Source organism: Budorcas taxicolor, chromosome 16 (genome assembly GCF_023091745.1).
Source record: "Budorcas taxicolor isolate Tak-1 chromosome 16, Takin1.1, whole genome shotgun sequence".
Lineage (NCBI taxonomy): Eukaryota > Metazoa > Chordata > Mammalia > Artiodactyla > Bovidae > Budorcas > Budorcas taxicolor.
This window is the reverse complement of record NC_068925.1, coordinates 44,286,271-44,313,948: the sequence shown is the minus strand read 5'-3', so window position 1 is coordinate 44,313,948 and position 27,678 is coordinate 44,286,271. Positions and strand designations below refer to the sequence as shown.

Here is a 27,678-nt window from a genome sequence, read left to right as displayed (position 1 = left end):
CTCCCATCAGTAGTGTGTATAATCAGCACCTCCTGTGAGGTTGAACTCTGTTTTCAAAGTATACCCACTAATTGACCACCCGCCATCGTCTTCACAGCTATCCACCCTAGTCCAAATCATCATCCATCTTCCCATAGATTATTCCAGTAGCCTCCTGAGTAGTCTCTGCCTACTTTCATTCTCCTCTACAGTTTATTCTCCCCAGCAGCCAAACTAGCAATTTTAAAATGTAGGTCAAATCATGTTCTTTTTCTGATCACAAAACCCCCTGGTGGCTCCCCACAGCCAGTCCTCTTACATTGGCCCTCAAAGCCTGCCTCTTACCTCCAAAAACCTCACCTCCTGCTCTTCCTCCCCTTGCTCATTCTGCTGTAACCACACTGCCCTTGTTGACCTTGGACTTGGCATGCACAGTTGCACCCCACTTCCCAGAGACCCACATGGCTTGCTTCCTCCCTCCCTTCAGGTGTTTTCATGTGTCCCCCTTTATCAGAGAGGCTTCTCAATTCACCTTATGTAAAAATTACGTTGCCCTCTCCCTAGCATGCCTGACTGTCCCTCCTCTGCTTTATTTTTCTCTAATGGTGCTCATAACCACTTGGCACCCTTTTTGTCCATTTGACTGCTGTCCTTTGGACCACCACTAGAATCTTAGTTCCACGAGAGCAGGGACTGTTCTGTTTATTGGGGTACTTGATGAATGAGGTTGAAGGAGGAGTATCTGAAGAGGAGTCAGTATCAGAAGTCTGAAACACTGTCTGGGCTTTGAATATTCAGTGAAATATTCTTGTGTGTAGCTTCAGTACTCCCTTCCCTCTGTGTATTTATTTCTCCTTTTGTCCTGGGTATAAAGACATGTTATGTGTCAGGAAGTTTCCTGGTAGCTCAGATGGTAAAGAATCTGCTTGCAGTGCAGAAGACCCAGGTTTGATCCCTGGGTCAGGAAGATCCCCTGGAGAAGGGAATGGCTACCCACTCCAGTATTCTGGCCTGGAGAATTCCATGCACAGAGGAGCCTGGCAGATTACAGTCCGTGGGATTGCAAAGAGTCAGACACAACTGAAAATTAACACATGTGCCTGGCACTATGCTCACTGCTGGGGATACAGTGGTGAAAAAGTAGACATGATTTTCTTAAGGCGCTTCTGTTCTACTAGGGAAGTTAAGACAGTGAATAAGAAATAAGCAAGATATTTTGGACCGTGAAGGTTGCTAGAAAGATGTGACCAGAATATGAAATGAATGTGGTAGGGAGGGCTGTGCTCAATAGGATGGTCAAGGAAGTCCTCCAGGAGGTGACATTTAAGCTGAGAATGGAAGGAAGAGAAAGAGCCAGGTGGGTCAAGAATTAGGGAAAGTGCTCCTAGAATAAAGGAATTCGCGAGTGGCCAGAGGCAAGACAGTAGAAATGGAAATGGCAGCACACTCCAGTATTCTTGCCTAGAAAATCCCATGGACAGAGAAGCCGGGCGGGCTGCAGTCCATGAGGTCGTAAGAGTCAGGCACAGCAACTAAACAGCAAGAGGCAAGGTAGAGCTGAGATGATCTAGGAACTGTCCGAGGGCCAGAGTAGGACACCATGACCCTGGAGGAGCACTCTGTAGAACATGGTAAGGATCTGGGTTTTATTCCAGGTTCAGTATGACTGGCTTATTTCACTCAACATAACGTCTTTGGGGCTCATCCGTGTTGCAGCATGTGTCAGAATTTCCTTCCTTTTAAAAGCAGTCCATTTATGTGTAGACCATGTTTCATTTATCTGTTTATCTGTTGATAGCACCTGGGTTGCTTCCACCTTTTGCAAATAATTCTGCTATGAACATGGGTAAACAAATAGCTGTTTGAGTCCCTGCTTTCAGGTCTTTTGGGTATATACCTAAAAGTGCAATTACTGGATTATATGGTAATTAGATTTTTAATTTTTTAAGGAACTGCCATTCTGTTTTCCATAGTGGCTGCACCATTTTACATTCTTACCAACAGTGTGCAAGTGTTCCAATTCCTTTATACCCTTGCTCGCAGTTGTTATTTTATGTCTTTTCGGTTTGATAGTAGCCATCCTAAGGTGCATGTGAAGTGTTAGCTCAGAGACCCTGTCTCTTGTGCTTTTAATTTGCATTTCAGAAATCTAAAGCTTTGACGGGCTTCCCACGTGGCGCTAGTGGTAAAGAACTCACCTACCAGTATAGGAGACAGAAGAGACTCAAGTTCGATCTCTGGGTTGAGAAGATTCCCCTGGAGAAGGGAGTGGCAGCCCACTCCAGTATTCTTGCCTGGAGAATCCTTTTGACAGAGGATCCTGGCAGGCTACAGTCCATAGGGTCACAAAGAGTTGGACACAACTGAAGCGACTTAGCACTCACAAAGCTTTGAAAGTGTTTGTGTGCATGCTGTTTCTCAGTCCTGTGTGACTCTTTGCAGTCCTGTTAACTGTTGCCCACCAGGCCAGATTGGACCCAGGTAGATCCATTAAGAAGCTTTTGCAGAGGCCCTGGTAAGAGAGGGTGGTGGCCTGGAGAAGATGGTGGCAGAGGAGCTGAGAACAGAAAGTAGACTCATGTGGAAGGAGCAGGACTTGGTGGTAAATAGTCAGGGTTGAGGAGATGAAGGGAAGCTGAACACAGACCCTGTCTCTCTGGCTTGCTCACTGGGCTGGGAACAGTTTGAGGCAGGGGTGTTTTCTGGTCCACCTCCCCCATCCAGTCCAGTGAAGTGTTCATGAGAGAACAACTTTGTTAGTTTCTTGAAGTTTTTCTTTCTTATTATTTTTAAGACAAATATTCTTATTTCTGTTAAACTGGATATACAATTATTGTTGCTAGGCAACCAACTTTTAACATATATGTAACTGCAATTTAATTTCATGTTAGCAAGACCCAGCTGTTGAAAAGATAACTTTGGGTAGATCTAATCACAGTAATAAATAATTTATAGGGAATTCCCGGTGGGCCATTGTTTAGGACTCCATGCTTTTTACTGCTGAGAGCATGGGTTCGAGCCCTGGTCAGGGAACTAAGTTCCTACAAACTGTGTGGTGGGGCCAAAAAATAAATAATAATTTCTACTTTTTTTTCTTTTTAACTTTCTTACAGGGGTCATGGGCTTCTCTTGTGGCTCAGCTGGTAAAGAATCTGCCTGCAATGCGGGAAATCTGGGTTCGATTCCTGGGTTGGAAAGATCCCCTGGAGAAGGGAAAGGCTACCCACTCCAGTATTCTGGCCTGGAGAATTCCGTGGACTGTCCATTGGGGTCACTAAGAGTCAGACACTGCTAAGTGACTTTCACTTTTACACAGGGGTCATATTCATTAAAGCCCTAGAGGCTAATTTTGCCTTGACCTTCGCTAGTACAGAAGTGACTCTTGATTTATTTCCTTTCGTTACAGAAGCAAATTTTGTTTTTTTAAGTTGCCCGAGAGGGAGAAGTTATATTACACCCCTACCAGTTAATGCACTAAGTGAACAGCAAACTGATCCTCTCCTCATTATTTCCTGGGAAATTAATACAGCAGAACATGTCAGAAAAGCACATGGCGTGTGCTCAGTCACGTCCAATTCTTTGTGACCCCATGGACTGCAGCCTGCCAGGCTTCTCTGTTCACGGGATTTCCCAGGCAAGAATACTCGAGTGGATTGCCACTTCTTGCTCCAGGGCCTGGTGTAGGATAGGCAACTTGACTTCCTTTTCGTGTTTAGTTTTATTTCTGAGTGCTAACTTTGTAAACTGATGACAGTGGGTTCTGAGGGGGGTGAAAACTCAGTGGGAATGAATATTACTGCTTTTAAAACAGTGGTTAAGCTTTGGTGATTATTAACTTTTTCAGCTAACGTGAATGAAATTTTCTGCTGACAAGTAACACTAGTCACTGGGCTCTCTGCAGTGCTCCATCACTGAGTTTTTCATCACAGAACTGGTGACAACTTCTACTTCCAGTCCTCCGATGAGGACTGGTGATGACTTCTGCTTTTCCCCTCCCCTGTCCAGTTCTGGCTGGTAAGCACTTGTAGAGACCGGATGCCAAGCTAGGTTTTAGGGCGATAAAGATAAGTGAGCAAGAGGCAGCCAGGGAAGTGTAACCATTCTCAAAGGTTTTGGTCTCAGGTCTTCTTTACATTTTTAGAAAATATTGAGGCTCCCAATGATTTTTTGTTTAGGTGGTTTATATACATCAGTATTTTACCATATTAGTTTGGTAAGAGTACCTGGAGAAGAGAAGGGCTACCCACCCCAGTATTCTGGCCTGGAGAAATCCATGGACTGTATAGTTCATGGGGTCACAAAGAGTCATACATAACTGAGCGACTTTCACTTCACTTCAGAGAAGTGAAAACTGAGAAATTTAGAAAAATATTTATTAATTCTTTAAAAAAATAATAAAAGCCATGATATGTCAGTAGCAGAAAATGAAGAGGAACTGAAGAGCCTCTTGTTAAAGGTGGTAAGAGGAGAGTGAAAAATCTGGCTTAAAACTCAGCATTCAAAACACTGAGATCATGGCATCCGGCCCCATTGCTTCATGGCAAATAGAAGGGGTAAAAGTGGAAGTAGTGACAGATTTTATTTTCCAGGGCTGCAAAATCACTGCAGACAGTGATTGCAGCCATGAAATTAAAAAGAAAGCTTGTTTTCCTTGGAAGGAAAGTTTGACAAACCTAGATAGCATATTAAAAAGCAGAAACATCACTTGCAAACAAAGGTTTGTATGGTCAAAGCTATGGTTTTTTCCATTAGTCATGTACAGATGTGAGAGTTGGATCATAAAGAAGGCTGAGTGCTGAAGAACTGATGCTTTCAAATTGTTGGCTGGAGAAGAATTGAGAGTCTCTTGGACAGCAAGGAGATAAACCAGTTGATCCTAAAGGAAATCAACGCTCAATATTCACTGGAATGACTGATGCTGAAGTTGAAGCTCCAGTACTTTGGCCACCTGATTGGAAGAGCTGACTCATTGGAAGGGACCCTGATGCTGGGAAAGACTGAAGGCAAAAGGAGAAGAGAGAAGCAGAGGTTGAGATGGTTTGATAGCATTACCAACTCAATGGTAATTTGAGCAAACTCCAGGAGATGGTGAAGGACAGGGAAGCCTGGCATGCTGCAGTCCATGGGGTCACAAAGAATTGGACTTGGTGGCTGAACAAACAACAGCAGTGTTAATATCAATAACATGTTTTTAATGAAAATAACTGACTTCCTACTTTTGCATTCCAGTCCCTTATGATGAAAAGGACATCTTTTTTTGGTGTTAGTTCTAGAAGATCTTGTCAGTCATAAAACCGTTCAACTTCAGCTTCTTCGGCATTAGTGCTTGGGGCATAGACTTGAATTACTGTGATGTTGAATGGTTTGCCTTGGAAATGAACAGAGTCATTCTGTCATTTTTGAGATTACACCCAAGTACTACATTTTGAAGTCTTGTTGACGATGAGGGTTACTCCATTTCTTCTAAGCGATTCTTGCCCACAGTAGTAGGTATAATGGTCATCCGAATTAAATTCACCCAATCCAGTTCCTTTTCATTCACTGATTCCTAAAATGTCAATGTTCACTCTTGCCATCTCCTGTTTGACCACTTCCAATTGACCTTGATTCATGGACCTAACTTTCCAGGTTCCTCTGCAGTATTGTTCTTTACAGCATCGGACTTCCATCACCAGTCACATCCACAACTGGGCATTGTTTTTGCTATGGCTCTGTGTCTTCATTCTTTCTGGAGTTATTTCTCCACTCTTCTTCAGTAGCATATTGGGCACCTACCGACCTGGGGAGTTCATCTTTCAGTGTCATATCTTTTTGCCTTTTTCAGTGGACCACGTTTTGTCAGAACTGTCCACCATGACCCGTCCATCTTGGGTGGCCCTACACGGCATGGCTCATAGTTTCATTGAGTTAGACAAGGCTGCAGTCCATGTGATCAGTTTGGTTAGTTTTCTGTGATTGTTGTTTCATTCATATGTGGCTCAGATCATGAACTCCTTATTGCAAAATTCAGACTTAAATTGAAGAAAATAGGGAAAGCCACTAGACCATTCAGGTATGCCTAAATCAAATCACTTATGATTATACAGTGGAAGTGACAGATAGATGCAAGGGATTAGATCTGATCAGAGTGCCTGAAGAACTATGGACAGAAGTTCGTGACATTGTACAGGAAGCAGTGATCAAGACCATCCCCAAGAAAAACAAATGCAAAAAGGCAAAATGGTCATCTGAGGAGGCCTTACAAATAGCTGAGAAAAGAAGAGAAGCTAAAGGCAAAAGAGAAAAGGATAGATACATTCATCTGAATGTAGAGTTCTAAAGAACGGCAAGGAGAGATAAGAAAGCCTTCCTCAGTGATCAATGCAAAGAAATAGAGGAAAACAATAGAATGGGAAAGACTAGAGATCTCTTCAAGAAAATTAGAGATACCAAGGGAATATTTCATGGAAAGATGGTCACAATAAAGGACAAAAATGGTATGGACCTAACAGAAGCAGAGGATATTAGGAAAAAGTGGCAAGAATACACAGAAGAACTGTATAAAAAAGATATTAATGACCCAGATAACCATGATGGTGGGCCATAGGAAGCATCACTACAAACAAAGCTAGTGATGAGGTGATGGAATTCCATCTGAGCTATTTCAGGTCCTAAAAGATGATGTTGTGAAAGTGCTGCACTCAATATGCCAGCAAATTTGGAAAACTCGGCAGTGGCTTCAGGATTGGAAAAGGTCAGTTTTCATTCCAATCCCAAAGAAAGGCAGTGCCAAAGAATGTTCAGACTACCACATAATTGCACTTATTTTACATGGTATCAAAGTTTTAAATTACATGCTCGAAATTGTCCAAGCTTATCTTTAACAGTGCCTGAACTGAGAACTTCCAGATGTTCAAGCTGGATTTAGAAAAGGCACAGAGGAATCAGAGATCAAATAGCCAACATCATTTGGATCATCAAAGAAGCAAGAGAGTTCCAGAAAAACATCTGCTTCTGCTTTATTGACTACACCAAAGCCTTTGACAGTGTGGTTCACAACAAATTATGGAAAATTCTTCAGGAGATGTGAATACCAGACCACCTTACCTGCCTCCTGAGAAATCTGTATGCAGGTTAAGAGGCAACAGTTAAAACTGGACATGGAACAACAGACTGGTTTCAAATTGGGAAAGGAGTACGTCAAGGCTGTATATTGTCACCCTGTTTATTTAACTTATATGCAGAGTACATCATGAGAAATGCTGGTCTGGATGAAGCACAAGCTGAAATCAAGATTGCTGGGAGAAATATCAATAACCTCAGATATGCAGATGACACCACCCTTATGGCAGAAAGTGAAGAGGAACTAGAGAGCCTCTTGATGAACGTGAAAGAGGAAAGTGAAAAAGCTGGCTTAAAACTCATCATACAAAAACCAAGATCGTGGCATCTGGTCCCATCACTTCATGGCACATAGATGGGGAAACAGCGGAAACAGAGACTTTATTTGCTTGGGCTCCCAAATCACTGCAGATAGTGACCGCAGCCATGAAATTAAAAGACAGCTGTTCCTTGGAAGAAAAGCTATGACAAACCTTGACAGTGTCTCTGCTTTTTAAAGCGGAGACATTACTTTGCTGACAAAGGTCTGCCTAGTCAAAGCTATGGTTTTTCCAGTGGTCATGTATGGATGTGAGAGTTGGATCATAAAGAAAGCTGAGTGCAGAAGAATAGATGCCTTTGAACTGTGGTGTTGGAGAAGACTCTTGAGAGTCCCTTGGACAGCAAGAAGATCCAACCAGTCCATCCAAAAGGAAATCGGTCCTGAATATTCATTGGAAGGACATGCTGAAGCTGAAGCTCAGCATGAATACGTTGGCTACCTGATGCAAAGAACTGACTCAGTGGAGGAGACCGTGATGCTGAGAAAGATTGAAGGCAGGAGGAGAAGGGGATGACAGAGCAGGAGATGGGTGGATGGCATCACTGACCCGATGAACATGAGTTTAAGCAAACTCTAGGAGTTGGTGAAGGACAAGGAAGCCTGGCGTGCTGTAGTCCATGGGGTCACAAAGAGTCATAGATGTCTGAGTGACTGAACTGAACTGTACGAAAATAACTACATTTTCCAGAACAAATTCAGTGAGTGACACTGTTTTTACTTTTGCAATTCTCTTAAATGTCTAATTTAATGGAAGACAGCTGGAATCTCATTAACTTTTTTATTTAGTTTGCTGCAGCACACTTGTCATGTAGCCTCTGGAAAACTCCACTTGACACGGGAGAATGAGAGTGAAAAAGGCAAATGCCTTAATGTTTGGCTTCATAGACCCTCTGAAAGTGTTTTTGAGACCCCTAGATATGGCCAGCTTTAGTGATAGGAGCACAGACACTAAAGCTAGATTTTAGTGAGTTCAGATTCCAGCTTTGCCACTGACCCATTAGGCAAGACATCTAACCTGTCTGTACCTCAGTTTGTTCATATACAAAATGTACATAGGTACCTGCTTCAGTGGGTTATTATGAGGATTAAATAGTAAGGTGTAAAGTACTTAGAACATTACTAGAAGCATCAGTTTTTATTTAAATAAATAAGCCCTGTTAATAATTCTTTTCATCAAGGAATTTAAGGAGATTTTAATTTAATTTAAGGAGATAGTTGGAAAACCAAACAACTTCAGGATTTTGTATAAATTCCTTTATAGATATATTTATAGGAGAGGCTTCTCAACTTTGGGGCCAAGAGTCAGGACATTCCTATTGTCTAAACCATGGAAGGTGCAGATTTCCACCAATGTTAGAATGAATTATAAATTCTTCAGACAGTGTCCATCCCCATTAACGTTTGCTGTAATTTAACTTTTTTATCTTCCTTATTCGTAATGGAAAGAGTGTGAGCAGCCTAATTGGTTTGCTTCTCTGATGCCCACTAGAGCCAGAAACTTTATCATAATTGTCAGATATGCCCACTGTGTGGGAGGGCAGGTGCTCAGAGTTCATTGCCTGATTATGAATTAATGACAGTCAAAATGTGGGAGAACCGTTTCTGTGATCCACTGGGCTTCTGTGGTACATATTTGTAATCACTTGGTAACTCTGGGATATAATTGTAAGGAGGAAATTATAGATAATATTTTTATTGAAAGTTAAACCTAATCATTTTGTTCTTAAAAATGAGAGTAAAATCTCTTACTGTAACTTTTGTTATTTTCTCATTGTTTTAGGGAATTATATTGGATATTTATTATATTTTTAAACTTTAAACTTTTTATTTTGCATTGGGATATAGCCAGTTAATTAACAGTGTTGTGGTAGTTTGAGATGAACATCTAAGGGACTCAGCCAGATACAGTGTATATTTGTTTTAAATCCTATTTAAAATGACCAAGTCTGTGGATTTTATTACAATAACAGGGAGCTTTAATGTGTTGAAAAGTGTAGTATGCTTATTGTAAATTCACAGTGTCACTCAAGAAGGTTTGATAAACAGCTGGTAAAAAAATTAAGATGCAATTTTTAAAAAGTTAGTTGATAACTTATAAAAATACTGCCACACAGAGTTATCGTTTGTCTCAAATGAGTCCTTTTTTCTCAAGGCATGTTTAATTTTTAATGCTCAGGTATGGTTATTGATAACGTTAATATTGTTATTCTCATGCAGAGTTGTTTCTGCTGTTTTTCACAGAATCCTCTTTCCCCCTCATTGTAGATCCGACGGAGGCGCCTTGCACGACTTGCTGGTGGACAGACCTCCCAGCCTACCACCCCTCTCACTTCTCCCCAGAGGGAGAACCCCCCCGGGCCTCCTATAGCAGCATCAGCTCCAGGCCCCTCCCAGAGCCTTGGTCTCAACGTCCACAACATGACCCCCGCTACCTCCCCCATTGGTGCATCAGGTAAGCCTCACCTTCATACCTGGGAGCTTTCTGTTACAGTTGTGACATTTCCACGCCAGGATAAAATGAACAGCAACTTTTAAAAATCCTGCAAGCAGTGGTTTAAAGATTAAGGTCATTACAATGTGTTTTGTTAACGTCTGTTCATTTTGATGTTTTGACAGTGATGTGTTGAAGCTGACTGTTTTCTGTAACTTTCATGCTTTTTTTCAGACAAAGCCAGGTCTTTGTCTCTGATGGCAAGCAGCTTAAGACTAAATTTGGTTCTGCAGACTTTATGACTTTGGTTGATACTTTTTTTTTTAAGATAAAATATTCTGCAAATGCAAGATTGAAATAATGGTCAGAATAATGCCCCTGATTATGGATTTCATTGTCTTCATTCTATATTGTCATAGAACCTTTTCTCTCAATTTTCAGGGTATGTAAAGTTCACCTGGGGAATTCCCTGATAGTCCAATGGTTAGGACTGTGTACTCTCACTGCTGAGGGCCTGGGTTCAACACCTGGTCAGGGAACTAAGATCCCATAAGCCTTGCAATATGGCCAGAAAGAAAATAAAATAGAATAAAAGTTTGAACTCGTAACTACAGAAGTATTAATATAAATGAGCCATAATAAGTTCACCTGGTATGATGTCTTATAACTGTCTCATTGATAGTTTAACTGTTGTAGAAGTTAATTTCTTTATAATTAACGAGCTCATGGTTGATATCCATGGTTGTCTTTGTTGGGAAATGTATCTTTTAAGATATCTGTCTTTTTGCTAAGTGAACTTTTCTGTCAAATGTAATAATTATTGACTTTATAATTATTATAATAGTTAAGATTCTAAGTAGGAAAAAGCAGGTACTAAGAGACCTGCATTGATCATCATATCATCTAATAATGTAATATCTGATTGTCAGCTCTGCTCTTGTTTAATGCACTGTCACCTCTGAACAATCCATCTTCATGATCTAGGATAACTTGTCGATTAAAAGTTATCTGCGGAGTTTCTGTTACTATAACTCTCGTTAGGCATCATTGTAGGCCCCTCCTAAGGCAAATATAAATGCTTCTATGTAAATCTGCTACTTATTAAATGAGAGAGGCTCAGGCCAAAACATGTTAGTAATAAACGATGCCTGTGTCTGAAGTGTTTCCTGGTTACACTGCTTAGAGAAGCTGTGGTGATCTACTAGGAGAAAGGTTCAGGATTCCAATTGTGTTTTCTCCTTTTTCTGCCTTTGCCTGTGGTGCTGCTGGCAGTGCTGCTTGTCTCACCATGATCAGACCCCACCTGGGATGCTGGAAAGTGTCCAGGGAAGAGCTTGTGGGATAGGGAGGGACTTAAAAACTTCGCTGCATCAGCAAAGTGTCCTGGGGACTTGGAACCCTGCCTGCTCTCAGCAGGCTCCTGCTGCTCCTTGCTACAGCAGGTCATCTCGGCATGCCCCTTAGGCCCGCTCATGTCAGCCACCCTGTCTCCCCCTGTCCTCATGCCTCATCTCCCAGTCTCTAATCCTTATGTGGTTTGTCACATGTACCTTTCCTTCCCCACTTCCCTAAATTCTGAAAGCCTTGTGCCCAGCCACCAGCAAAATCATGCTCTGTCAGCGTCCCTTCCCCTTAGTGCTCTCACTGGATCTGACCTCTTTCTCCATTGCTTTCTCGTTTCTTCTTCTAGACCATTCCTCTACCCTGAAAACACATTGGTTTGAATCTTGTGTCACCTAACAGTATTCTCCACTTCTCTCCCTTGTTGAGGCTTATATTCCAAAGCCTGCTCACCCACAGGACTCATTATGTCCACTATTTGTCTGTCCAGCACTGTTTCTGTCTTAATTTGTGATGATTTCATTAGCTGTGTGGGATGATCCTTCCAGAACTCCGACCTCTCTGTTTCTTGAGCTCCTCCCCTTCAGCGACCTTTCCTTCCCTCTGACTCCAGCCACTCACTGCCACGGTCAGACTCTAGATTTTTCAGTCTCAGCGACTTTCTGACCACCACCTTTGGCTTTTTAGCTCACCCCTCTGTGCCCAAATCCTCAGTGTTCCTTCGGGGCTACAGTCCGTTGACCCATCACCTTTTTACTTTCCTCATGTTCCCCCTCCTCGTGTCCTTACTTCCCTCCTCAACCTGCGGAAATTTCATGGCCAGTCACTGCTGTCACTCCTTCTCTGGCCTCTCTCTCGCTGTCTTCCTCCCTTACAGTATGATCCTCGTCTTAAGTCCCAGTCCCCTCCTGTTCTTGGTCTCTTGCTGTGAAATAAGGCTAGAGAAAAACCATACTAGCAGTCTCATTTCAGAGCCATCATCACAAACTCAAGTGGACCCTTAATACTAGTGAGTAATTGTACGGTATTTCCTGTTCCCTCTCCCACAGTCTGTTTCAGTCTATTTCATACCTTCTGTAATCTGTAACACCTCTTCTCCATGTACACTCTTGGCTGGTGGCTCAGCTTCCAGTTTTGTGGAGAGAACAGACGCAGGCAGAAGGGAACCTACCTCCTTCAACTTCAATCCTGCCTCCACTACCAACCAGTATGTGCGGCCAGTTCTTGTCATATTTGAACTGTCCCTGCCCTTGCTGCCGTCTGTACCCTGGATCCCATCTCCTCTCACTGCTCAGAGCCATTGCTACAGCAGTTCCTGTCGTCTCTTCTGCTTCATCTGGTTCTCCATCTCAAGTGGAAGCCTTTTATTTTTGTTTAAACAGCCATTGTACATGCTGTTCCTTCTCGCATCATGGGAGTAAATGAAAAAGAACTCTTTTGATTTCATATCCCCTGCTGACTTCCACCCCACTTCTCTGCACCCCTTCACAACAGAATTTCTAGAATGAGTTGCCTATCTTTAGTCTCCTCTTTCTGTCCTTGGACCTTGCTGAGTTGAGTCCCATCAGGTGAGGCCTCCTGTGGTCAGCTCTGAGTCACCGTCTGGTCTGACCTGTCAGCTCCATTCCATGTGGCTTTGGTCTTCTTCTCCTTGAAACACTCTGTCTTCAGCTTCAGAGCATTACACTCCTGATTTTCATCCTGTCTCCATCTGTTCCTTCTTAGTTCTTTGTATGAGTCTTTTTCATTTTCCAAGCTTCTAAAGGTCAGGGTTCAAGGGCTCAATATTTAACCTCTTTTCCTCTCTATCTCTATGCTTTATTCTCTTATTAATTTTATCCAGTTTCCTGGGTTTGATTAGTATTCCTAATTTAACGAAGTTGGTACCTGTTAGTACCGGAGTTGGCCTGTTGTTTGAACTTCAGTGTGAAGTTCATCTGATACACGTCTCACAGTTAACACATTCAAAATCAAGTTCGTGATATTTCCTTACATCTTGTTTTTTCTTAGAACCCTATCTCAGTAAATAATAACTCATTTTTTTTCTAGTTGCTTAAGCTTAAAATGGGCATCCCTGGTGGCTCAGATGGTAATGAATCGACCTGCAGTGGAGGAGACCTGGGTTCAATCCCTGGCTAGGGAAAATTCCCTGGAGAAGGGAATGGCAACCCACTCCAATATTCTTGTCTGGAGAATTCCATAGACAGAGGAGCCTGGTGGGCTATATAGTTCGTGGGCTTGCAAAGAGTTGGACACGACTGAGTGACTAACACTTCACTCTTCTTCAAGCTTAAAACATTCTCTCTTCTTTTTACCTCATATTCTGGGTTGAGAGTCAGCAAATTCTTTCTTTAAAGGGCCAGGTAGTAAATATTTTTGGCTCTGCAGGCTGTGCAGTCTCTGTCACAAACATTCTTCTCTGCCCCCTAGCACAAAACAGCCATAGACTTTGTGTCAACTGATGAGCATTACTGTGTTTCAATAAAACTTTATTTACAAAAATAAGTAAGTGTGGCCTGTGGACTGAGGCTTGCTGACCTCTGTCCTAGGTCCATCAGCAAAATTTAGAACCAGACTCAATTCTCACCACCTCTTCTCATCTCACTGCCTCTCCTGCTACTGCCCAGGTTCAAGGCACTTGCGTATCTCGCCTGGACTACTAGAGTGGGCTCTAGACGTGTCTCTCCGTGCCTGCCCTGGCTTCACCTCAGTCTGTTGTTCATGCAGAGCCAGACTGGGTTCCACTGAAGCAAGACTACAGCACTGCAAAGCATTATTCTTTTCAGCAAAGAGGATAGTTATTGTCACAACAGTAACCAACAGACTTGGGCAACTCTGAATGGTTCATTCTTGGCAGATGCACCTCTATGCTGTTAAGTCACCATTGTGTTTCTCGTAATCATCATTATTCATAATCACAAACAGGTAGATATTATTAGCCATACTCTTGGCAGATTGGATAAACAGATTTTCAGGAAGTGAAGTGAAAGTCACTCAGTGGTGTCTGATTCTTTGCAACCCCATGGACTATATACAGTTCATGGAATTCTCCAGGACAGAATGCTGGAGTGGGTAACCTTTCCCATCTCCAGGGGATCTTCTCAACCCAGGGATCGAACCGAGGTCTCCTGCATTGCAGGTGGATTCTTTACTAGCTGAGCCACAAGGAAAGCCCAGATTTTCAGGAACTTACTTAATAGGTTTAAGTGAAACAGAAAATAAACCCCTCCTAAGACAGGTCACATCATCTTCTGTTGTCTTCTGGCCTCAATCGAAATAAAAGTCAGAGTCCTTACCTCGACCTGGGGCTGCATGAGGTCCTGCCCTGAACCTGTCCTCGTCTCTCTTTGCCCTTCTTCCTCCTTCAGCTACAAATGTGCTGGCTTCCCCTCTGTTCCTGGGACATTCCAGACATGGTTCCTGTTTGTGTTTGTTTTTGTGTGTCTGTGTGTGTTAGTTGCTCAATCCTGTCCAACTCTTTGAGACCCCATGAACTGTAACCCGCCAGGTTCCTCTGTCCATGGGATTCTCCAGGCAAGAATACTAGAGTGGGTTGCCATTCCTTTCTCCAGATCTTCCCAACCCAGGGACTGAACCCGGGTCTCCGGCATTGCATGTGGATTCTTTACTGACTGAGCCACCAGGAAAACCATGGTACCTGTTGGGGGTTTTTATGTTTGCTGTTTCTTTGCCCATAATGCTCATACCCTAAAACCACACAGCATTTTCCTTCTACGCTTCATATGTTTACCCAAGTGTCACTTTTTCAAAAAGGCCACCTTGTCTACACTTGATCTTAGCCAAAAGGCTGAGAAGCGATGACCACCTTGTCTAAACGTTCATCCTGTACCTGACATAGACACTTTTTCCTCGAGCTCTTGTTGCCTGCCAACATAGCATGTATATTACTTGCTGTTCTTCAGTCATGTTCGACTCTTGCGATCTCATGGACTGCAGCATGCCAGGTTTTTCTGTCCTTCACTGTCTCCTAGAGTTTGCTCAGATTCATGTTCATTGAGTCGGTGATGCCACCCAACCATCTCATCCTCTGTCGTCACCTTCTCCTCTTGCCTTCAATCTTTCTCAGCATCATGGTCTTTTCTAATGAGTCAGCTCTTTGCATCAGGTGGCCAAAGTATTGGAGCTTCAGCTTTAGCATCAGTCCCTCCAATGTATATTCAGGATTGATTTCCTTTAGGATGGACTGGTTGGATCTCCTTGCAGTCCGAGGGACTCTCAAGAGTCTTCTTCAACACCACAGTTCAAAAGCATCAGTTTTCTGGTGCTCAGCTTTATGGTCCATCTCTCACATCCATACTTGACTACTGAAAAAACCATTGCTTTGACTAGGCGGACCTTTGTCAGCAAAGTAATGTCTCTGCTTCTTAATACGCTGTCTAGGTTTATCATAGCTTTTCTTCCAAGGAGCAAGCGTCTTTTAATTTCATGGCTGCAGTCACAATCTGTAGTAATTTTGGAGTCCTGGGAAATAGAATCCCTCACTGTTTCCAGTACTTGTAGTGTATCCTGTTTTCTCTGCTTCCTTTCCTAGTGTGAGCTCCATGGGGGCCGGGACTTGTGTGCATTTTATTCATGAAAACAGTGTGAGTAGTTTCCATGAGGATGATGATGCCTTGTGCTTACCCTCTGTGGTCCTAGATGGCAAACATAGGGCCAGTTGGTAGCTTTATTATCCACTGAGTGTGAAGGGAAGACTTCTGTTCCAGAATGAAGTGCTTCTTAGACAAATACTCAGTTGACTGCCACCCGTAGTAAAAGGTTCTGATCCGGTAGTGACCAGGCAGTTATTCTGCAGTCTTCTTATTGCTTAACCCTTGGATTGCAAGGAGATCCAACCAGTCAATCCTAAAGGACATAAACCCTGAATATTCATTTGAAGGACTGATGCTGAAGCTCCGGTACTTTGTCCTCCTGATGCAAAGAGTCGACTCATTGGAAAAGACCCTGATGCTGGGAAAGATTGAAGGGGGTGTCAGAGGATGAGATGGTTGGAATGACTCAATGGACATGAGTTTGAGCAAACTCTAGGAGATAGTGAAGGACAGGGAAGCCTGGCATGCTACAGTCCATGGGTTTGCAAAGATTCGGACGCAAGTAAGCGACTGAACAACAATTTCTTAATCAGGGTGCTTTCAGTACAAGTGACAGAAGCAAGGGTTCGGAAGTTGGCTGTGAGTCCTGTGGTTGCTTCTCCCATCTGGCCCCAGCTTCTGCAGTGCCACCTACCTTTGTATTAGTTTCCTGAGGCCATCATAGCAAAGTATCCAAAACTTGATGACTTAAAACAATAGAAATCGTCCTCTCACAGTTCTGGAGATTAGAAGTCTGATGTCAAGGTGTCGGCAGGGCTGTGCTCCCTCTGAAGGCTGGAAGGAAGAATCCTTGCCTCTTCTCGCTTCAGTTGGTTGCTGGCACTCCTTGTTTTTCTTGGCTTGTGGCAGCATCACTCCAGCCTCTACTTCAGGCTTCTCGTGCCCATGCCTCTGTGTGGCTGTGTTCAAGGTTCCCTCCTGTTTTGGGGTGAAGGGACTGTACTACATGACTTGTAGTAGCTTCCCAGGTGGTACTAGTGATAAAGAACCTGCCTGCCATTGCAGGAGACATAAGAGACTTGGGTTCCACCTATGGTCAGAAAGATCCCCTGGAGAAAGGAAGGAATGGCAACCCTCTTCAGTATTCTTGCCTGGAGAATCCCATGGACAGAGGAGCCTGGCAGGCTGCAGTCCATGGGGTTACAAAGAGTTAGACACGATTGAAGCAACCTAGCACACAATATTATGTTGCGTCTGCCTTTCTTAAAGCTTTATAAACATGGTGAATGTTCTTCTCACACATGATAGCTGTTTTTTTGGTCATCATCATTGATAATGTTGCATTTACATTTGAGCTTATCCAGTGTTTACTTAGGGCTGTTGCAGGTCAAACATGGTGCTTGGTCATGGAAGCACAGAGATGAGAGAGACTCATTTTCTTTCCTGGAAGCGCTTACAGTCCAGCAGTGGCGAAAATGTTCTTTAGTTTCCTTTTAAAAATCTGTGCTTGTTAAATTCCTGGGATGAGAGACTGGTTTTCTTGGTTCCTTCCCACATCTTGAGATCGTTCTATGATTACCTAGTCTTCAGAAATTCTTAACCCTCTGGGATGGCTTTTCTTTTATAGTCTTGTTTTGGAATTATGCTTATCTCCTCTCTGTTCCCTCTGTTGTTTACCCATCGGACATCTTGAACATGTCCAATAAAGCCTCACCCTCCCTGGCTGTCATGACCTCTCCCAAGCTGTGGTCATTCTTGCTCAAGAGTTCCCCTGTGAATCCTTTATCAAACAAGTTCCATCTTGACAGAATGATTAGGTCTGGTGGAGCAAGTTCTCTCGTTGCCTTTTTTGTCCCTAGTCCTGTGTTTCTTAACTGTTGTCATTCCATTTCCCTTTGGCAAACTGGGGATAGCCTTCTCAAAAAATACTTTTAAATGCATGTATCATTAAAACATGAACGTATACAAGGGAGACCAATTATATTCAAATATAGTTATGAGAATAGTTTTAAAGATTATGATACCCATACTTTATGTGTTCCTCAATGAAGGACTTCAAATAAAATATCTGGAAGCTAGTCAGAGAGCCACTGTCATTTTGACCCCCTCAGTTGTGTCTCTCTGTGTGTGTGGTCAAGATCTTCTGCTCTGGAAGCAGAAATGAGCAGCCAGGGCCTGTTAGGAACAACCAAGAAGCCGAATGATACGTTTGGCTGGCCTCCTGGCTGGTTCCGAGGTCTGGGTTAGAGACAGAATCTCTTTTCTCCAACTGCTAGTCTTTAATATGCTTAGTAATAACCTACATTCTTTTTTAGCATGATTCTTGCAAATGGCCTTTGTCGTGCTTCCACTTGTGCATACGAACACGTGTTTAATGCTTTCTACCTGCAGGCACTGTCTTAGGAGCCAGGGCTGCAGAGATGGGCAAGTCTCAGTTAAGGCATGCTGAAGGGCTCACTGTCTAGTGGGAGGAGGTGGGCTTGTGAAGGGTCCTCCACGACAGGGAGGCCCACAGTCGCTGCCTTAGGCTCATGACTGTGGTGTTTGATTTGTAATTATGATTATTAGGTAATTTTGGGTTGAAAAACCCAAATGAACTTTTTGGCCAACCCAACATGATATATTTTATGTATATTTTTAGTTATTCCATTTTTTTAAATAAAATTACTTTTTAGATTTATTGAAAAGTTGCATACACACTGAGAGTCCCCTTATGTCCTTCACCCATTTTCCACTAATGTTAATATCTGGTACATTTATCAAAACTAACATTATCCTTAGTATTTTATTATCAACTAAACATAAGTGTCCTTAGTCTCATTTACTCTGTGACAGTTTTTCAGCCTTTTTGTGTTTTTCATGATTTTAGCAGTGGTGAAGAGTACTTTGTAGAATTTTCCTTGCTTTGGCTTTATCTTGGTGTTTTTCTCGTGATTAGACTGGGATTTGGGTATAGGAGGAAGACTGTCGTAAAGGTGAAGTTTCTCATCAGACATCTCTGGTGATGTTGATCTTCATTCACCTCCCCATTAAACTGGGGTTCACAAGGTCTCTCCACTCCTTTTCCAAATTCATTTCTTTGGAATTGAATTCCTAAGTTCAGCCCAATTTCTAAGTTTTACATCCTGGAGGGGCAAGTATGTACATATATTTTAAATTCTTCTATAAGGGACATTTGTCCAGTTATTTATTTAATCCTTATTTACATCAGCACGCTCAGCATGCTCAGTTGATTCAGTTGTGTCCAACTCTTTGCAGTCCCATGGACTGTAGTGCGCCAGGCTCCTCTGTCCATGAGATTTCCCAGGTAAGAATACTGGAGCGGGCTGCCAGGCCCTCCTCCAAGGGATCTTCCTGATCCAGGGATCAAACCCACATCTTGTGTCTCCTGTGGTGGCAGGTGGGTTCCTTACCATGCATTACCTGAGAAGCCCACATCAGCATGAACTCATGTATATTTATTTTATTCTTTTGAGCTGTAATTCATATTGCTATGTCGTTTATTTCTGCAATTTTTAAAAATGCAAGTTGTTCCAGTTTTGGCCATTGGGAACTCTTTCATGTTGACTTCTTTGCTGACATGCTTATCCTTTTAGTTTTTTGAGTACTGTCTTTCTGGCATTTGTAAAACGCTCCAGGCTCATCTTATATTTTCTCTGCCCCAGCCATAGAATCAGCCATTTCTTCTCAGAGCAGTCATGGTCTTTTGATTCCAGATGTATGATTCTCTGCATGATTAGTTCTATGGAATATTCAGAACAAATTATAAATGTCATATTTAGAACCAGTCATAAATATGAAGATCAAAGCAATTTTCCAATTTGAGTTGTTGGTTTTCTTGTCCCAAGATTTTCGATATTACTGTTTTACTTTACAGGTTTGAAATTCCATTTCATTTGTGTTTATTCACGAGAACAGACTTGTTTCACCAGAAAATTAGCTGATGATCAGATATGTCATTCTGCTTTATGTAATAGAATATGTTCATTTTAATTCATGTTGGGGGTGATGTTCATATTGGCCGAATAAGATAGAACTATACTTTGTATGTTTCATGAATGTTAACCACTTAGCTAAGTTCATTGTCAAGGTCTATGTAAAATGCTTTAGAATTTTGATTAGCAGTGGAATGAATGATTCCTTTTATAACGTTAATGTCTTTTCAAGTTTCCTTTTTTAATTTTAGAAGGTATACAACATATATAGCTTTGGTTTAAAGTAGCTGTGATTGAAGAACTGTTCAGCAGTGTGGGGTAAAGCAAACTGCAGCATTTTCTGTGGAGTGAGAAGTCCTGAGTTTTAATCTTTGTTCTATTTCTAACTTGCTGAAGTTCCTAAGGGAAGTCTTAGACTTAGTGGATCTCAGTATTCTTATCTGTAAAAGAGGATTGGGCAAAAGCTTTAAAGTCACCTCACCCTGCTTCCCTTCCTTTTTAACAGCTCGATTGAGGATTTAAGGCTCATTTTGGTGACCCAGTGCTTTCTTTTTCAATTAAAAAATTTTTTTTTTATTGGAGGATAATTTTTCTCCGATAATTGTGTTGGTTTCTGCTGTACTACAACGGGAGTCAGTCCTGGGTATCTATGTATACCCCCTCCCCCTTGAACCTCCCTCCCAGCCTTCACCCTCCTTCCCAGCCCTCCCGGTTACTGCAGAGTGCTGGGCTGGGCTCCCTGTGCTGTGCAGCAGCTTCTCGCTAGCTGTCTGTTTTACACACGGTAGCATATGTGTCCTTGCTGCTCTCAGTTTGTCCCACCGTCTCCATTCCCCGCTGTGTCCGCAAGTCTGTTCTCTGCATCTCTATTCCTGCCCTGCAAACAGGTTCATCAGTACCATTTTTCTAGATTCCATACATATGCATTAATATACTGTATTTGTGTTTCTCTTTCTGACTTACATCACTCTGTATAACAGCCTCTAGGTTCATGTACTTCAGTTCAGCTGACTCACATTTGTTCCTTTTCATGGCTGAGTGTGCTTCTTTTTATACTAGGGTTGAGCAAGCTTGTGCATTTGTGTGTGTGTGTCTAAAATCCTGGAACAGATCTAGTGTTATAGCTTGAAAGTAGTTAATCTGGTCTAGTGTGTACCTGAAAGGGAACGTCACTCAGGAAATGCTACAATATTCGTAGGAAACACTTACAGAAATAAAATCCTTATTATTTACTTTTTTGTAGAAACAAATTCATAGTGTACTTTTAACAAGTTCTCATTATTCATAAAAATTGGGAAAGCTGCCATCTTCAAAGGCTGTAGTTCATATTTTATTAAGTACACGTGGTTTCCTCCATTCTGTTATGTACACTTTTACTTTTTAAAGATTTGTTTTTTAGTTCTCATGTAGAAATTTTACTCATCTTCTAAGAAAGAATCAGAGGAGTTTATGTCTGTATTTTAGTTCTTTAGTGTCTGGCTTTATGGAGATGAAGACTGTGGGGGAAAAAACAATCTGCATTCCTTGAAATGGGCTCCCTGACAGCCATCCCTCAAGTTAGAAGGGGAAAAGAGTGAAGATAATAAAAGACTTGTATGATTTGAAGATAAAGTAGTATTTTGTGCTACTGGTTTGATTTTAGTTATAGTATTTGATTTATATTGCTTCTAAATGAAGTCAGAGACCTTCCTTTTTAATTTTTATGTATTTATTTATTTGATTTTGGTTGCACTGAGTCTTTGTTGCTGTCCGAGGGCTTTCTCTAACTGTGGTGAGCAGGAGCTACTCTTTGCTGTGATGTTCGGGCTTCTCATTGCATTGGCTTCTCTTGCTGTGGAGAACAGGCTACAGGGCCTTTGGGTTTCAGTAGTTGCAGCACATGGGCTTAGGTGCCCCACGGCATGTGCAGTCTTCCAGGACCAGGGATCGAAACCACATCCCCTGCGTTGACTGGTAAATTCTTAACCACTCGACCACCAGGGAAGTCTGAGACTTTCAGTTTTTTAAGTTTTAAGACAGCACTAGGGTCCCTCCTAGATTCTAGATGGTATATAGAGATTGGGGAGCATTGGCAAACATAAATTCTGGGGCAGATTTGCCCTATTTGACACTTATGAATGTCATGTGAAAGGTTCAGGGAAAAAAATCCGATGATATTCTTGTCTTATAAAAATAGTGCAAATAGATTGTATTATGCCATATGGTATACTCTGACACTCTATATGAGTATAGGATTATTATACTCATAGTATATCATAGTACTCATAGTACACTGGATTACAAGTACAGTGTTTTAAACAACTTACTGTAATTATTAGTTTAATTTTAGAACTGATTTTTATAAAGAAGAGATTTAAAGGCTGCTAAATTGATATCCCATAAAAATTGTTGAACTTTATTATTTTATTAAAAAGTTGTCAGGTAAAATGATATTCTCTTAAGAACATTGTTGATGCTCTGTTATTTGCTCCTTCAATAAAGATCTGTTGGGAATTTATTTTGGATTGTTGTTGTTCAGTCACTCAGTCATGTCTGACTCTTTGCCACCCCATGGACTGTAGCATGCCAGGCTTCACTATCCTTCACTGTCTCTCAGAGTTTGCTCAGACTCATGTCCATTGAATTGGTGATGCTTATAGTTGAATTAATTATTTAAAGTTTTACAATATTCTCTAAGCTTATTTCAGAATTCTCTCCACATCAGATGATTTTGATGTTTTACTGAAATCTACTTATGAATAGTTAGTTCTAGAAGGTCTTGTAGGTCTTCATAGAACTGTTCAACTTCAGCTTCTTCAGCATTACTGGTTGGGGCATATATTTCTTTATGAAAGTGAAAGAGGCAAGTGAAAAAGTTGACTTAAATCTCAACTTTCAGAAAACTTAAGATCATGGCTTCTGGTCCCATCACTTCATGGGAAATAGATGGGGAAACAGTGGAAATAGTGGCTGACTTTATTTTTCTGGGCTCCAAAATCACTGCAGATGGTGATTGCAGCCATGAAATTAAAAGACACCTACTCCTTGGAAGGAAAGCTATGACCAACCTAGACAGCATATTAAAAAGCAGAGACATTACTTTGTCAACAAAGGTCCGTCTAGTCAAGGCTATGGTTTTTCCAGTGGTTATGTATGGATGCGAGAGTTGGACTATAACGAAAGCTGAGCACCGAAGAATTGATGCTTTTGAGCTGTGGTGTTGGAGAAGACTCTTGAGAGTCCCTTGGACTGCAAGGAGATCCAACCAGTCCATCCTAAAGGAGATCAGTCCTGGGTGTTCATTGGAGGGACTGATGTTGGAAGCTGAAACTCCAATACTTTGGCCACCTGATGGAGAGAGCTGACTCATTTGAAAAGACCTTGATGCTGGGAAAGATTGAGGGCAGGAGAAGAAGGTGATGACAGAGGATGAGATGGTTGGATAGCATCACCGACTCAATGGACATGGGTTTGGGTGGACTCCAGGAGTTGGTGATGGCCAGGGAGGCCTGGCGTGCTACAGTTCATGGGGTCGCAAAGAGTCGGACACGACTGAGCCACTGAACTGAACTTATGAATAATAAAGATTTAGTTTCTCTTTCCCTTCTGAGTCCTGAAAAAGTTTTAATAAACAGATACATGTTAAAACCCTGCTATCAGGAGTGGGTGAAGTCTTCAAAGAAGAGAGATATGAAAGAGTAGTAAGTGGATTTTCTTGGGATGCTGGGAGGGTTAACATTTTAATCCACTTGATAGTTGTTTCAGCTACAAGTGATAACTCAAGTTGTTTTGTTTTTTAAAACATGAGCCATTTTCCTTTCAGTAATATAGTATGCATTGCCTGCAAATGCCTGGGTGAGCTTTTTTTTTGTAGAAAGATTAAACTGATGGAGTTAAAGTAAATTTTGAAATTCTATGAACAACCTGGTTTTGAAGATTTTGATAGGCACACCATGGCCCGGTGTGCCTGGCTGTGGTTCACTGCACTCTAGGCTCTGTGAGGTCAGGGATGGCAGGATGTTTATTTTTCCCAAGCTATTGCAAGATAAGATGTTCAGTCAATAAATGGGTTGATCTGTATTTAAGGAAATGGCTTAGATGGATCTATTTGTTCATTTTCAATATCTTCTTATGAAAATTTGAAGCACCCAGCAAAGTAGAAGGAACTTGGCACTGAATGCTTATATTGTAAGTGCCCTACACACAACCCTTCAAGTTGGGAACTTGCAAAGAGCCAAACATGAGTTTGCATGTTCAGTCACATAAGTTGGTTAACATGTCTGGTGTACATTGTCACGGGTGTGCGTCCTCCACAAATGGTTGTACTTTTGTGTATTTTACTGTACAGTACGGTGTAGAGTACAGCAGTACTGTATCTATTTAAGCTCAGGATGTCTGGAAGCAAGCATAAAAGCAGCAGTGATGTAGCTGGTACTAGTGTACTTTTCAAGGTACTATTATGATTAAAAATGTTTTATTTCTTATGTTTGTTTTTTATGTATTCTTTGTGTGAAAACTATTACAAATCTATTACAGTACAGTACTGTATGGCTCGTTATGTTAGGCTAACTTTGTTGTACTTAAAAACAAACTGGGCTTAATGAGTGCCCTCTGGGAACAGAGCGTGTTCATATGTGGGGACTTACTGTATACCTATCGCCTAGATTCTACCATTATCATTTTACTCTGCTTGCTTTATCACTCATCTCTCCATCTATCTGTCTTCCTATCCATTCAGTAACGTATCTTATTTTTGGTCCATTTCAAGGATATTTCTGGACTGTCATGAAAACTCATTTGTACTCAGGGCCCATTGTCTGAATTAATGAAAGAGAAGGTGATGAGGAGTCAGTTTTAGCTATCAGATGTAGCTTTTGTTACTGACCTCATATGATACTTATTGATAAACTGGTTTCCACTGATGTTGCTATGACTTTAATGTCACTTCGGTCTTCAGTACAGTCATGATAGAAATTCCTTAGCGGACAGCTTTCATGATGGTATGAATGCCGATTGTGTGTGTTTACTGTTGCCGTTACAAGCAGCTTTAATGTTATCTCACTCGAGACTTCCTCTTTTATGTCTCTTTTGGTTAGGAGTAGCGCATCGAAGCCAGAGCAGTGAGGGAGTCAGTTCTCTCAGCAGCTCGCCCTCCAATAGCCTTGAAACGCAGTCCCAGTCTCTTTCACGTTCCCAGAGCATGGATATCGATGGAGTCTCTTGTGAGAAAAGGTAAAGTAAGCCAGTTTTCCAATAAGTTGCTTTACTGATAGAAAGGGAAAGGTCCATTCACTTTCGTGTTTAGTCCAGTAGTCTCAAATGCCAGCCCAGAGGTCCGTGCCAGCCCTTAGCTTGATTAGCGCTCAGTTTATTAAACTGAAGGGTCTTTGTATTATTCTGAAGTGATCTTTATACCTTTTTTAAGTTTGGGTGCTGAAATGTCTTTTATGAAATATTGGTACAGGTGGTTAAAAAAATTTTTTTTTAATGTCTTTATTTTGTAAGTACCAAGTTGGGAAACATAGATCAGCCCTTAAAAATTTCTTCAAAGATTTACTACTTGGTAAAATTTTTTTTTTTAACTTAGTAAAAAAAATTTTTTTAACAGTTTGAAAGGATGTAGGCAGGTAAGCAAATGTTCTAGGAGCTCCATGAGGATCAGGGTGCCCTGGAGTAGAGCCATCCTGTGTTGCACAGGTGTGCAGGTATGCTGTGAGTAGATGACAGAGTGGCTGAGGGGTTGATTCCTTTACTCCTTGGACAGCCAGACCCCCACGACGTGGCTCCTCTGCCCTCACGCAGCCCTCTCTGTTTCTGTTAGTGGGCCAGGCAGATAACATTTTCTAGGTGTGTTAGAATACTGGGGTGTTGTACACTTTAGGTTGGGATGAGGAGCCAGATCAGAGGTCACCCTACTTTAGGCAAGAATTCAGAAAGGACTACACTGCCAGGAAAAAGATCAAGTAGAAAAAAATCAACCACATAGGGGAAAAACAATTGTGTTCTTACTACCTTTGCTCTGAGTGGATGAATTTTTTAAAACTCAAGTCAACTCTGTAATTTCATGGCCAGTGGGTAATTTTCATGTGGGTTTAGCACCTAAATTTACACTTAACTGTTGTAGTCTGAAAAACCTCAGGCTAAGAACTGTCATATACAGTGGACCTTTTCATGTCTTTAAGCATCTAGCAGAAACAAACATAAATTATCCAAGTGTTCAGAGAATTTCCTTAGAAAAATTTCTAAGAAATATGAACTCATGGTCAAAAATTAAAGCACACTCAGCGACTCTCTCTCTTGAGTCTGCCCGTGTGTCTATCCACACGTAGTCTTTCTGTTCCTAATAAACACTTTACTTATTTCACTTTAAAGAAAAAAAAAAAGCATACTAGAAAAAAGCCACCACATGTAAGAGTCTGTAGAATCAGTAACAATAGAATTATTCACCTAGACTCATTGGGGTTTTGGAATTGTCAAATAGAGAACGTAAAATTTGTATTAACTAAATTTTAAAAAGTACTGAAAATGTGAATAAGAGGCAAGCACCTATAAAAACAACCAAGCGCATTTGAAAAAGAACCGAATATAATTTCTAAAAATGAAAAGATAGTAATCACAGTGGGTTAAGATAACTAAAGAGAAAATTAACAAATGCAGCGATAGAGCTGAAGAACTTACTTAGAGGGTACCACAAAGAGAAAGAGAGATGAAAAATATGAAGGATGTTTAGAAATACAGAGGACAAGAGGACACAAATTTAATATATAGCTAATAGAAGTATCAAAAGGAGAGGGCAGGCACACTGGGAGATTTCTCACCTCTCTCCTTGTTCCATTGTTTCTTCCTCTGCTGATTTGAAAGCCATTATCGAAATGATAAACGGCTGAGAGTTGATAAATATATGAACCTTCAGGTTCAGGAAGCCCTATAACTTGTGAGCAAGGTAAAGAAAAGGAAATTTGTATCTAGACATTTTATAGTTAACTTGCAGAAAACCAAAGACAAAGACATTTAAAGCAGCCAAGGGAAACGAGAGATTATCTACGAAAGGACGATAGTTAGATATCTCAGTGATGGAGGGCAGAGGACTATGGAATCAGTGTTAAGTGCTGAGAGAAAGTAACTGTCAGCTGGGAACTGTGTGTATTTGTGGAACTGTCTTTTAAGAGGAGGGGAGAAATAAAGATACTTACAGATATAAAAAACAAATGTGAACAACTGATGGTCTGCGACAAGAAGACCCCAAATTTTAACAGATGCATTTAAGAAGGAAAATGTATATGGCTGATTCACTTTGCTGTACAGTAGAAACTAACACAACATTGTAAAGCAGCTATACTCTAATAAAAATTAATTTTTTAAAATGCTACAAGGATATATTGTACAGCACAGGGAATACAGCAAATACTCTATAATAACTCTAAATGTGGTATAACCTTTAAAACTTGGAAATCACAACATGGTACACCTGTAATTTACATAATACTGTGTACCAACTATACTTCAAGAAAAAAAAATATTTTTTTCTCCAAAAAAAAAAAAAAAAGGAAAATGAACTCAAGACTAATTGTCTGAGATGCAGGGAGGAAAGATGAGTTAAGAAAAATAATAAATATGTGCTAAATCTGAACACTGATGGTTTAAGACAGTAATAACAGTGTATGAAATAATAGAGGGAGAGAGAAGTAAATAATCTGATCTTAACACACTAGCAACAAAATAGCAATAGCAGATAAAGCTGGAAGGGGAGTGATTGTCTACTTGGGAGAGGGGTAAAGATAGTGGCAAGCTCTTAGACTTTGAGTTAAGAATACTTCATAAAATTTCAAGAATAACCACTGAAGGAATAGAAAGAGTGTATTTTCTAACCAGTAAAGGGAAAATATGAAACCAGGTTGGGGAGGGGAGGGAATTTTAAGTCAATTCAAAGAAAAGGAAGAAAAAAACACAAATTTTTAAGAAGAGGCAAACAGCACAAAATAAGATGGTTATAAAAGAAATGAAAATGTCAATAATCACCGTAAGTCACAATGAAAA

The 27,678-nt window shown here is 41.2% G+C and overlaps 1 protein-coding gene across 1 annotated transcript in view; it reads left to right on the top strand.

Moving 5' to 3' along the window:
- UBE4B (ubiquitination factor E4B) overlaps positions 1 to 27,678 on the top strand; it is a 121,823-nt gene that overhangs the window by 27,820 nt on the left and 66,325 nt on the right. The window contains exons 2-3 of the mRNA XM_052653490.1: positions 9,668 to 9,854; positions 24,738 to 24,873. Coding sequence (XP_052509450.1) covers positions 9,668 to 9,854; positions 24,738 to 24,873 — 323 coding nt within the window. The remainder of the gene's footprint in view (positions 1 to 9,667; positions 9,855 to 24,737; positions 24,874 to 27,678) is intronic.